The 14,097-nt window shown below is 35.5% G+C and overlaps 1 protein-coding gene across 3 annotated transcripts in view; it reads left to right on the top strand.

Moving 5' to 3' along the window:
- LOC136025167 (uncharacterized) overlaps positions 1 to 14,097 on the top strand; it is a 93,553-nt gene that overhangs the window by 11,026 nt on the left and 68,430 nt on the right. For 2 of the 3 annotated variants that reach the window (XM_065700932.1, XM_065700930.1), the window contains exons 2-3: positions 1,680 to 1,764; positions 11,869 to 12,082. In XM_065700932.1, coding sequence (XP_065557004.1) covers positions 1,680 to 1,764; positions 11,869 to 12,082 — 299 coding nt within the window. Of the gene's footprint in view, positions 1 to 841; positions 923 to 1,679; positions 1,765 to 11,868; positions 12,083 to 14,097 lie in introns of those variants that run through there. The other variant, XM_065700931.1, reaches the window with a different exon arrangement.

The following is a 14,097-nucleotide window of genomic DNA, read 5'->3' as shown; positions in this document are numbered from 1 at the left end:
TTTGCTCCGATTCGTATATAAATGCAGAAATCAGAGATATTCTGTTTGGTAATGAATACCCCATTCCTTTTGTCAATAAGATAATTAACCGTAGAATAAAAAGATATTCTTGTAAAATCGAAGAAGATGTTTCACAATGTGAGGTTACTGATAAGCCCTCAAATATTGTCTATCTTCCGTATATCCCAAAAATCACAACAAAATTAAAAAATATTTGCACAAAAAGTAATCTCTTTGTAGTTTTTACTAATAATTTTAAAATCATTAATTTCTTAAATTCCGGTAAAGATGAGACCTCGTTTACTCGCCAAAGAGGGGTCTATCAAATACCCTGTGATTGTGGAAATTACTATGTCGCAAGACCCATCAGAAACTAGGAAAACGGCTACAACAGCATAAAAAAGTCATAGACAAGGCATGAATTTCAAATAGTTCCAACAACTCCTTTGATTCTGCTTTAGGTTGGCATATATTTAATAATCCGTCCCACACGATACTTTTTAAAAAATCTTCACTCATCAGTAATGATTTGGGGATAAAACAGGTGGTTCGGGAATCAATCGAAAGTAGTCTCAAAATAAATAATAATATTTCTTTGAACTGGGACTTAGGGGAATATTCACTTAATTCTTTATACTCAAATTGAATTAAAAATCTATCTAACAAAATATTTTACTAAACTGATTTATAATAGTATTGAACCAGCTACGAAAAGGCCTTTGAGACAGGCTGCAAAAAAAATACAAGGTTGGCTCTGAGAGATTGCATTTAATCACTTTGTTCTCTTTAGTTTGAATGAATTTATATTCTTACTTCATTCTTTTTGTCAGTCCTGGTTGAACTTCATTGAAGTAAGGATACTAGGGGTGTTTTTAAAAGAGTTTTAAAAAAACATTATTAGTTTTAATTCTCGCAATTTAATGTAAGTTTATTTATATATACATATTTTCTCTCTCGTACTCGTATTGTGCTGAAGACGGCCCTTGGACATAGGGCCGAAATATTCATAGAACTGATTTCCACTGTCTTGAAAAGATTTTCCCTATTGGGTATACTTTGTATTTGTTTATTATAGAAAGGCGATGTGGTCTTCGTCGCAATTTCAGGAACAATATTCAACTGACTTTGAAAATATTTGCTTTTTTCCAAAAATAATAAAAATCTGTGTTCCCATGATGGCTGATAAATACAGTTGACCAAAAATGTGTTCGTCAGAAATGACCTATAAAGTCGTTAGTTAGGCTATTGTGAAAGTGTTTTACGGTGTTGTGTGAAAGAAATATTCGAATTTCTACTCGTTTCAGTTCTTATACTGTTTTTAAGACCCTTAAGAATCTTAAGGGCTATGCCACAGCCTATCATTTGATGTTTTTAAAGCAAAGGATGATAAAAACTTGCTGGATGTCTAAATCCACCTCGCAAATGCCAGGGATTATGACAACCTTCCTTAGTCACTTGAGAAACTAAAAAGTGTGTTTTAAATACATCCTAATATAAAATAGAGAGATAATAATTCGAAAAAATTTTGAGAGATAAACAAAGACTGATAAAGAAGAACAGAGTTTCAAGCTAAAATAGCTGGCCAAAACATTATGCGGGAAATGTGTTAGCAGTATGTGGGAATGTCTTTGCAACTCAAATCATAATTTATGAGAACCAATTCAGTGTGTTTTTTCTAGGCTCCTCCAGACCGATATTTTTATGGAAAGCAATTTTAGACTATTTATGGATGTTCTTTCACATTCTAAGGAATTTGAAGAACACGTAAGTGAATTCAGTAATCAATATACCATTTGTTCTATTTACATTAGCCTCCTCACATAATTGTAAGTACAATGAAACATGATGTAGCGTTTGTTAAAAAGAAAAAGGAATTAAAATAAAAAATAACAAGAAAGGAAAAGCACCAAATGATTCTACCATCTGTATCAAAAGATGCTTCCCAATTATAGCACATTTTGTGGCATTTTTAAGAGATTCGCTCGAATTTTGGTAATCCATCAGCTAGCAGAAATGGCTAGAAAAAACTGGTTAAAATTAATAGGTCAAACATCCAAAAAGACAAAATAAAGTACAATAAAACATGATGTAGCGTTTGTCAAAAAGAAAAAGGAAGTGAAATAAAAAATAACGAGAAAGAAAAGGCTCTAAATGCTCGTATCATCTGTTTTAAAAGATGCTTCCGAATTATAGCACATTTTGTGGCTTTTTTTTTAAAGTAATTTACACGAATATTGGTAATCAATCAGCCAGCAGAATAGATAGATAGATAGATAGATAATTTTATTCACCCACTCGATACAAAACCACAAATGGCACGAATGGAGTACAAAGAAGAAAAGAAAAAAAAAACAAAAAAAAAACAAACACTTAACTGCACAAACAAAAACAAACGTTACGATACACCGCCAATAAATAAAAACATTATTACAAAAACTCACTAAGGACGAATTGCAATTGCCAGACTACTAGGCCCAAGCGACCCCAAAAATTCAGAACGACGTTTCGTCACAGCAGCAATCGGATCTGTGATACCGAACCTTGCAGACATCTTGGAATTTTTAACCCACGGTGGGGTATTTAAAAGAAACTTTGCATATTTGTAAAAAAGTGATCGAAGGTTTCTTTTATCACTAACACTAAATATATGCCAAAACGGTGATAAAGCCAGAAAGTGTGGGATCACCAGTGCATTATATAGCCTAGCTCGAATTTGTCGATTATATTTCGCTTTAGTTGAAGATAGCGCCCCGTAAGCCTTACGTGCCTTTTCTGCGAAATTACTTATTTGGCGAGCACGTGTAGATGCCATGTTATGACCTATAGGCATTCCTAAGTACATTATGGAGTCAGACAGTGGAACCTCTTGAGCACCAAATTTGACAGCAAGATCTATACAATCTGCATTTCTCCTATTGAAAGCAACAATCTCGCTTTTACTTGCATTAAAAGATAGGCCTATCTCTCTATAAGCATCATCTAGAATCTGAAAATTTTCTTCAATACGAGACAAACATCTACTTAAATTAAAAATATCATCTGCGTAATTAAGTAATGTTACATCCAAACCTCGGAAAATGCAGCTCATTTGCACTAACTTTTGGGCCTCGAGAACACTATTATTATACAACCGGGGTGACGAAATTGCACCCTGCCTAATGCCCTTTCTAACCGGAATAGCATTTGGTAATACAATCGGCCCGTTAGGAGACGGGACTTTAACTTGGACTCGAAGCTTCTTATACATATCCCGAAAAGGCAAAATAACCGATCGGTCCACACCACGTTTATGAGCAGACACTAATAACTGGGGATGTATCCCAGAATCAAAAGCACGTCTAACATCGTGACTCGCTAGAATAAGGGATTCATTCAGTTCATCAGCTTCTATTAATATATTAGCAAGAATATAATGGACGTGCTCGCGACCAACACCTTTTTTAAATCCGAACTGATTATCGGGGGTAGAACATTGAAAAGCAATATGATCTATAACTAGCAATTCCATAAGCTTACATAAAACCGGCGAAACAGTTATAGGGCGGTAAGATACGCATTCAGACGGATTTTTCCCTTTTTTCAAAATAGGTGTAATTACTCCAGTACCAAAAACGTCGGGAACGAGACCAGAATTAAAGATAATTTGGAATAGAAGCTCTAAATGACTCAGGAGACCAGCAGTACCATGTACAAGATGCAACCCACACAACTTGTCGACACCTTTCGATTGTTTCTTTTTTAATTTTGAAATTGCACGAATCAGATTAGGAACAGTTACTATGTAGCCAACACCAGAACTAGGCAATTCCATGAACTTATCAAGTTCGACTTCATATTTATCTTCAAGATCTTGTTCGGGTGGAGAGAACTCAGAAGTAAAGTGGGACACCCAATCTTGCTCAGAGATCACAGGTTCAACACTATTCTGATCACCATTACGTTTAAGAAATCTCCACACAGCATTTGGGTCATTACTTATCAATTGACTATGTTGATCGATCACTTCACATTTATGCTTAGACAAAATCTTGGCAAATCTGCGTTTGCTGAACAGCCGAACTTCATTTACAACACCTGATTTCGGACGACCACACTCGTTCCAGAGCCTAAGCCAAAATTTTGCACGACCACATGCTTCACTTAGAGCAGGGTTTTCGGACCACTTTGGAATTTCCGTTCCCACTCGGACTTTACGAATGGGGACCGCAGCGGCCTCGGCAGATAACAGTGCGTGAGATATTTCACTACAGTAGATGTTTAGTAGCAGCTGTTTCTCTTCATCTTGAATACATACACTCTGCTGTAGTAATTGGAACGGCACTTTAATCTTTGTGAGAATCTCATCCAATACGTAATGATAAGTAGCCAGGTCAATTTTACTCCAATTAGTTTTGATTTTCCACTTCTTTTCATTAGTTGGGGGGTTAGGAGAGGCAGGAATTACTCGAAAAGTGTTTATAATTGGAAAGTGATCAGACGCGCTTACGCTCAGATCTACGTGCGAATTGCCGCAAGCTGGAGATTGGATGGAACTTAACATGAAGTCGAGAGATGAAGTCGAGCCTGAGTTATGGATATAAGTAAAACACAGATCATTGTTAGCAAGACGAAGACCGTCACAGGAAGATAGGAGGATCTGTGCTCGAGCGTTAGACTCATCAGTCAAGTCACAGTTCACGTCACCAGCGACTATACATTCAAGGCCCTGGCTAGAACAGCTGCCCACCGAACTCGATAGCTTACTGCAGGCTTCACTAAATTTTTTTTCTGATTTACTGTCTCTGTAGTCTGTTGGCATGTACACAGAGTGGATAACAGTTTTGTGCACCTTAACAGCAACAAAAAAGTCTGAAGATTTATACAGAATGGGATTTAACCTGCTGCTAACAAGAATGGCGATTCCACCGGACGGCCTTCCCCTGCCCGATGACTTTGCAGGAGTAGCAAATACTTTGACGCCATCGTTTAGCTCAAGCAGACTAACGGCTTGATTCGAGAGGAAGTGTTCCTGCACACAGAGTACATCGTTATAACATAACAATCCTTCTAACAGTGGCATTTTATCAACCACTCCACCATTTAAGTTCCATGAAACAACCCGTATAGAATCACCGATCATTGTTTAGAAATTAGCTTCTGAGCTACTGGACATTGGAAGCTGTAGCACGGGTGTCGAGAAGAACCACACAGAGCGCATTTGGGGGCATTTTGGCATGGATTGTCCCGAGAGCTGGAATGATCTCCACCGCACTTTGAACATTTCGGGGGATCTACACAAGATTTTGCTGCATGTCCGTAGGACTGACAGTTGTAGCACTGCATCGGTAAGAATTTAAATTCTGTAATGGGTAGTCGCTCGTAACCAAAAATGGGCGGAGAGTTCATTGCGTTAAAGAGATGAGCTTTGCTTTCAAACTGTAATTTGAATGACCGAGTACTACCAATTTGTACGGCCTTAACACAGTTCGGTACAACTGAGCGCAGTTCGTCATCTGAAGTTTCAGTGGGAACGTGGCGGATTATTCCGAAGAAAGCGGGAGTTTTTACTTTAACACTTATAGTTGAGTCACTTTTACCCACTGCCTCAGCCAGGGACTCGGCAGCATTCTTGTTGTTCAAGACTACTCTCCATTCAGATTTCCTAGGTTTCAGCTCCACAATGTTCGAACTAGTATCACCACATACTCTGTCCAAATAGGATTTCCGAGCGCTAGGGTTCGAAAGATCTTTCGGGGGATTCTTCAAAACAACCGCATATGACAGTTTCGACATGATCGTGTTGGTTTCTGCCGCAGGCATAGCAGAGACAGAAGGAGAGGGATTAGAATCCACGTAACTATCGAACTTAGCACACAATTCGTTTACTTTCCGGGTTAGGGTAGCCGTCACTTCTCCCGGGATTATCGGAACTTCATCAGGTTCGAAAATCACAAACCGCGGCAACGAGATATTTTTATCTTCACAAACCCGAAATACTTTTAATATGTCCAGGATATCATCGGTGTTCTTCGATCGCGCAGTAACACGTGTGGTAATTCCTGCTAGGGGCCACAATAACTCCTTCGCCATTGCAATTGCTTCCTCTGAGAAAAACTCGACTGCTTTTTTCGCTATATCCTCCGAGCGATTACCAGCTTTTATCGCACGGAAAGCATAATTCAGTAACGCATTCCAAACCAATTTCTCATTACTCCCCATCGCAACAGCCACGTCACAATCCGTAATGCAAAATCAAAGTCCGAGGGGAGGAGCCAGTTCAATAAACTACGACGTAATACAGAGCTATTTAAGCTAATAAGCGAGGGAAGCGTAGTTTCTTGCTACCTGATCCCCGCAGTTTAAGGGAGTCACACTCCCGGCAGGTACAACGGCCCTTGCGACAAGAAACTCCCCTCTTCTGCTCGCTTATTAGTAAAATTTAATAATATGAACGCACTCTAGAATCCGCTATTAAGAATTATTATAGATGACGCTGTTTTGCTTCCAAGCAAAGAGCATAAATTAGTAACAATATTATAAGGCAACTCCAGTTAAATAAATCTATTCTTCAACACAAATTATATGAGAAGAATTGAAAACTATGCTTCCTTACTGTTCCTGGGATCACAGATTCCAAATCGAGCACAACCTTGGTTAAAGAATCAAACTATTTCCATATAAATTTAACATATTCAAACTTAGTAATTTATTTGCTTCCACTGTTTAGAAAAATTTGTTAAAATTAATAGGTCGATCCAAAAACACAAAATAAAGTACAATGAAACATGGTGTAGCGTTTGTTAAAAAGAAAAAGAATTTAAAATAAAAAAATAACGAGAAAGAAAAGTCACTAAATGTTTGCACCATCTTTTTTGAAAGATGCTCTCCAATTATAGCACATTTTGTGGCTTTTTTAAGAGATAGACCTTGAGAAAACTTGGCCGCTTTTGAATGATAAATTATCAAGTAAGACAGATGAAAACGCCCCTTGGCTTGATTATTCCACCCCCGAATCAAGCAGAATGCCAAACAATTGGATTTGGGAAATATAATAAATGTCACGCTCTGAATTTCCCAATATCTCAGGAACTGCAGAAGGCGTTTAGTACTGACGAGGCAATTCGAGAAAGAAAATTTTCCGCCAAGCTTCAACGATCGATCTTCAGCATATCGATATTTCCTTGATTAACTGCATCCCTGGAGGCAAAGAGAAAACTAGATTATTTGAGGAAAAGGGAGTCTTAATTGCACGTTTCTAGAAATAAGACTAAACTGGAATAGTGTAAAGAAAATAATTTTGATCGTGTATCCAGTGTATTTTAATCCAGAAGAATTTTCTCATGATTTAATATTAAAAATCTCAACAGGCACCACAAACTATAACTAGAAAAAAGAAGCATAGTGCGAAAACAAATGTTATTTACCACAGCTAATTATCATCTTAAATTAAGCCTTGCATTCAGTTTTAACCTACAAAATATTTACTTATAAAAAATACATATTTTGGCGTGTAAGCTCCCTTCGAAATCTATTTCAGTAGCAAAAGCAAATTCTGATCGGATCAAAAATTTTTAATGATAATTATAATTCTATTTCGCTGCTGAAATAACTTTCTAATGATCTTATTTATATATTAGGTTTTACAGGAAAAAATTTAACCCCAGGATTAATTTAAAGTTCCTGGCTATTTTTAAACTTAAAGGATACATGACTGAGAAAAAGCATTTATCCAACAATGAATAAAAACTCTAACCCAACAAAAAGGAAGATGGGTAAAACTGTTGGAATAATATTACTCTTGTCGAAAACGAAAGGGTACATCTATCGCTTCTTGAAAAATGAGGGAGAAAGTTAAAACGATTTCCCCTGTGGGCTTTGATCCACTAAAAGTGCCTCATTTGAAGAGGAACACTTACTTTACGATAGGCCGAGGAGACTAGTAATATGCCATGGGTAAATTATATCTCATTTCTTGTTCGAACACTATGTATTTTGAGTAATGAATTACGCTATATACTCCGTTACATATTTAAATTTTTATAGACTTTAAATTTTAAAATTCACTTGAGGGTAAGGAGCATAACTAAGGCTTAAAACGAACACAAACTATTCTATATACAACCTCAGATTCCTCCACCCACTACTCTTGACACTAAATTTTGACTAGTACTTTTTGGAAGAAAAAAAATTTAGAGTGCAACAAACATAGTGATAATAAGATAAGATGAGAGATATTCACAAACAAAAAACAAAATCTGACAAAATACAAGGCATTGGTCCCCAATAAAGGATCCAAAGCCAATAATGGAGGGGGCAAAATACGAATACTCTTCAAATACTGCTTCATATACAAAAGATAGAGATTTAAAACTGGGCATGATTTAAGCGATATGTAAAATTTATACAATGAATAAATAATTCTGATCACTCAAAAGAAACTACACTAGCTCTAATTTAAGCTGAACAGTGATAATAATAATAATATTAATAATAATAATAATAATAATAATAATAATAATAATAATAATAATAATAATAATAATAATAATAATAATAATAATAATAATAATAGTAGTAATATTAATAATGATAGAGAAATAATTCTAATAAAAATTAACACAATTCATACAGAGCCAATTTTATAAGAACAAGCAACGTTTTAGTTGGTAAACAATTTGCTTCTGAGATATATTTTATGGCTTTATCATATTTGTTGGAAAATAACTAAAGAAAAACATGGAAAAGTAGGCATCTTTGGCAATACGAAACATTTGACTGAAGTAAACTGTGAGAGAGGGTTCTTAAAATTGGCAGAGGAAAAATATGTTTCAGTTATCTAAGAATGCTAAAATTCTGCCTACCTTAATTTAAATCAAATCGACAGAGTGCTTAACAGAAAAATTTGTATCAAGAAGGGTACGAGAAAAATGAACGTGGCCATTCTTCGATATATTAATACTGCCATTGGATTTAGGACTTCTGATAGTTGAGGGCAAACATGAGATACACATGGAAAACTTAGAAAACAAGATTTAGAAACATTCAAGTCAAGGGACTTAGCATTAAGCCAAAGTAAAACTTTCAAAAAAGGCCCAATAAATTTGTATGAACACCAATTTTCGTTCTTCTAAAAGAAACAAGGGTGCTATTGATAGCAGTAGTAACAAAAAAAAATCCAAAGAAATCAAACTACAGTTATTGGCACGAAAAAATTTAGTATGACAGATGACAGCAATACAAGGGTTTGCATTTGCAACCGTGAAAATTAAGTAATTTTTTTTGCGGAGGGGACAACCCATTTCATATACGGAGTAATTTCTGTTCGTTTTAAGTTTTAATGTCGCTCCTTACTTTCAGTTATAAAAAACTATGTTTTTTATTTAATTTCAGAACGTTTTTGAATTAATGCATGTTTGATTTTGGCTCTCCGTACATAAATTATTAAAATGAAATATTGCATATTAATTCTTTTTTTGGCTAAATGGCTTTCTATTAGTTTTGATCAGACGATTTTGAGAAATAAGGGGTGGTGAAAGAGGCCTAGTTGCCCTCCAATTTTTCGGCTACTTAAAAAGGCAACTAGAACTTTTAATCTTTAACGAACGTTTTTATTATTAAAAAAATATAAGTAACTTAAGAATTAACTTACGTAACAAACTTTTATATTCTTATATTTTTGATTATATATATGAGGGGGTTTGTCCCCTCGTTTATACCTCGCTTATCACACTAAATCTAAGTTTTGTCCCAATTCTTTAAGAATGACCCCTGAACCAGACAGACCGTAGAATAAATAGTTGAAATTACTAAAAATACTTTAGCATAAAGAGCGAAGTATTAATCTCCTCCTAAATACCTCGCTCTATATGCTAAAGTATTTTTAGAACCCCTCATATGCATAATAATCTCTGTTCGTTTTAAGTTTTAATGCTACTCCTTACTTTCAACTGAAAAAAAAATTTTCGTGTTCATATTTTCATTGTTTTTTTTTTAATAGTAATGCTAGAAAATCCTGCGCCCTTTTCATTGAATTTCTCTTCCCCCATGAAATATTCCTCCAAGGAAAGATCCTCCCACATAGCTCCCTATTTTCAACCCCACACCCAAACCAAAAAACTCCCCCTGAAAACGTCGGTACACTTCCCAATAACCATTACTGTATGTAAACATTGGTCAAAGTTTGTAACTTGCAGCCCCTCCCCCAGGGACAGTGGGGGAGTACGTCATGCCCAAAGACACAGTTGTTATGATTTTCGACTATGCGGAACAAAATGGCTATCTCAAAATTTTGATCCGTTGACTTTGGGAAAAAATGAACGTGGGAGGGGGCCTAGGTGCCCTCCAATTTTTTAGGTCACTTTAAAAGGGCATTAGAACTTTTGCTTTCCGTTAGAGTGAGCCCTCTTGCAACAATCTAGGACCACTTGGTCGATACATACACGCACCCGTGATCTGTCTTCTGGCAAAAAATACGAAATTCCACATTTTTGTAGATCCTATGACTTTTAGGGGGTGTTTTCCCTTATTTTCCAAAATAAGGCAAATTTTCTCAGGCTCGTAACTTTTGATGACAAAGACAAAATTTGATGAAATTTATATATTTAAAATCAGCATAAAAATCTTATTCTTTTGATATATCTTTTAGCATCGAAGTTCCATTTTTTAGAGTTTCGTTTACTATTGAACCGGGTCGCTCCTTACTACAGTTCGTTACAACGAACTGTTTGATATTATTATGGAGTCATCGAATTGAACAAAAGATGAAAAAACACTATGCTTAAGCTTCAGTGTGCTCAAGAGACCATTACCAAGCAAACAAGTTTTCAAAATAACAAAAGTTTGTTTTTGGACTCGTTTGAGCCTTGTTATATAACCCCCCCCCCCCAAAAAAAAAACTGATACAATTCAGAATTTACGGCTGTACTGAACCAAAGTATCATATGGTTAAAGTTCTGTTTGACGGATGAAGGATATGAGGCTGCATAAATTGTTCTTTTCAGCAGTCTAGTGGGATCTAAACGAAAATGTGTGCTAGAAAAGGCACTCAGATTAATGTTAGAATTTACGCTCTTCCAATTTTCAATGTCTTAGTCCCCTCTGGTGAAAAAAATATACTAACAAGAACATCCAAGAAGATATCCATCTTTGACCATTTTTTTGAAAAAAAGCAAATGTCTCCGTTTTTTATATGGAGGACTGTAGTTTATTACATAGGGTTTTCAGGTAAGGTAATTTAATACTGCATAATTTTTTGAAGGATAGCATGGCTTGTGAGAGGTATTTTCAGTTTTATTCTAAAATTCTGCAAATAACCTTATACTAATAGCTTGGGAAAGGTAGCTTTAAATTTAATGAGTTTTACAAATATGGAATCAGAAAAGATCATTAGAATGATTTGATGTACATAATACACAAGAGTTCCGTATTTTTAGTTTTGGTTACTCCTAACGAGGCTCACTCTTTGCCCACCCTTCATCACCACAGAATATTTTCAAATCCATGAAATAATAAAAATATTTTTTTCAATTTTGATACACATTGCAAAAGCAGAAATTTCTTTAGAGCATCTGGCCTACTGAAACTTTTCATTGGAGCATAGATTTAAGAAAGAATTCATGCTTTGTAAAGATGTCTTTCATTTGATATTGCTCAAATATGTGTCTCAATATACTATGGCCCTCCAGAAGTGAAAGGGAGAAGTAAACCCCTTTACTCTCCCTTGTGGTCGTTTTTATATGGTGGTCTTAAACTTATAGACTAACATTCCTCCAAATTAAGTTATCCTATCGATGGGTAAGTACAAATTTGTTGTAATTCCATTTGCTCTCTGGATCGATTATTGAGGTAATTCAATTTGTATCAGAAAATTATCAAAGAGTTTCTTTGCAGAAAGATCTCCTGAAAGTTGTGGAGAAACTTGAGAGATATGCAATCAAGACAGCTTATTCTGAGGCTTTTGCTATAATTAAGCATGACTTTCTTTGGAGAGAATTAAAAAGCAAGCATGAGCCTCTGTGGACCTGGCTTCCTAAGATAATAGTTAATGACGAAGTTTTTCTTAAGAGGACACTCAAGCTGCTCACCAAAGACGCCTTAGAGTTTGGTAGGTTTCTTGCATTACTCTTTTCAGAAGGAAATGAAGCACCATAATTTTCATACATAATTAGCTGATGTTAATGATTTAATACTGGTGTTAATACAATGCTGTAAATACCGGGTGAACATGATTAATAAAATGGTTTGAAGACACCTGAGGCTATTGACTTGGAAGCTAATTACCAACTTGATACAAGATTTTAATGTAAGTTATTAATTCATTTTCTAAGACAACGGGACATAAAAATTGTATGATTAAATATGAGCGCATAAAAGTGTACAGGAAAATGTAAAAAAAAGGTACTGTGAATTGGTGGAAAGTAGTGTGCTATGCAATCCTCCCATGCGCACATCATTTGCATGGTCGGTTAGTATGGCCCTAACAGGTCCCATTTGCAAAAATATTTACATATTTCCATGAGAATCTTATTTGCATGTATTCGATCTTCACTGAATCAGAGAAATGACCTCTTTAGCAAACCATTTTATTTAATTTCAAAATGAATTAAAAGAATTTATGACATAGTATTGAACTTTGCTTGACAGTACATGTTAATATACTCATAATGTAACCGCTTGTATCATCATATCCATGGGAATGAGTGCTTATACCAATATTTTTCTTAGAAGGACCCTATGGTCATCCATGTCCCACCTCCAAAGCCACCAATGCCCCTCCCCCAACTTTTTTCCCTCCCATTTTTTTAGCTTAGGTTTTTTAACTTGGAATTATTTTGTTAACTTAGGATTTTTTTCATCTGTATTTTTTACGCGTCTTAAATGACATTCAATATACTAATAACAAATAAATTCACCTGCAATATTTTCGAAATACGAAATGAAAATGACATACATATGTTAGTCGCAAGATTTCCTATTATAATAATACTCTTTATAGCGATTTTTTTTTTACTTTTTTTTTAACCTAGAAATTTTGGTTCAACTTTTCTTTAATATTTTTCATAGGCCAGAGTTTTATTTTTCTTAATGAAATTGCAATAACATGGAAAATAAAGAATTACGAATGCCTTCCTGTTTGCGTTCAGAGGTGAAACCGAGACCAGAGGAGTTTTTGAGATTCTTCATAGGTCAGAGTTTATTTTTCTTGTTGGCAGTCTAATACCATGAGGAAAAAACGACTATTGAATTTCTCACTGTTTACGCCAAGAGGTGAAACCAAGACAGAGGAGTTTGTGAGATTTTTCTTGGGTCAGAGATGCAACAAAGGGAATCTTCCATTTATTTTTTTGTTTATTCAACTATAATGTAAGGAGCTACATTAAGACTAAAAACGAACAGAAGTTGTTCCGTATATGAGGAATCATACTACACTCATTGCCTCACTGTTTACACTAAGAGGTGAAAACAAGACCAGAGAATTTTTTTAAAGGGTACCATACACATAGGGGGGTATAATTCAATCTGACATAGGTTAACAGGGACTTTTACCGAAATCTGAGAAATAGTCGCTCAGACACAAAAGCACAACCAGATAGAGAGAGAGAGAGAGAAAACACATGCAAACACACAGAGTCAAACACACACATACAAAAAGACAGACACAGAGACAAGCAAACGTCCGCTCTGACACACAGGCAAAAAGAGAGAGATAGACAAGCAAACAACCGCTCAGACGCATTGGCACACAGAGAGAGAGAGAGAGAGAAAGAGAGAGAGAGAGAGAGAGAGAGAGCTAGAGAGAGAGAGACGAAAACACTTACAAACACACAAATTCATGCAAACAAACACAAAGACAGACACGGGGAGAGCAAACATTCACTCGGACACACAGGCACAGAGAGAGAGAGTGAAAGAGAGAGAGTGAAGGAGAGAGATAGGGAGAGAAAGAGAGAGAGAGAGAGAGAGAGAAAGGGGGGCCTGCCTGTACATCATAAAAATGCTTAAAAATAAATTCGCTTTATTTCAATAATTTTATTTCGAAATTTCTGCAAAATTATTTAACTCACCTTAAAATCGTATATACTAGCATAAGTTCTTCTGTCCATTAGAGTATGAAGACTT

The sequence above is a fragment of the Artemia franciscana genome, chromosome 3, assembly GCF_032884065.1.
Source record: "Artemia franciscana chromosome 3, ASM3288406v1, whole genome shotgun sequence".
NCBI lineage: Eukaryota > Metazoa > Arthropoda > Branchiopoda > Anostraca > Artemiidae > Artemia > Artemia franciscana.
Note: the sequence above shows the minus strand (reverse complement) of the source record. Positions and strands in the feature narration are given on the sequence as shown.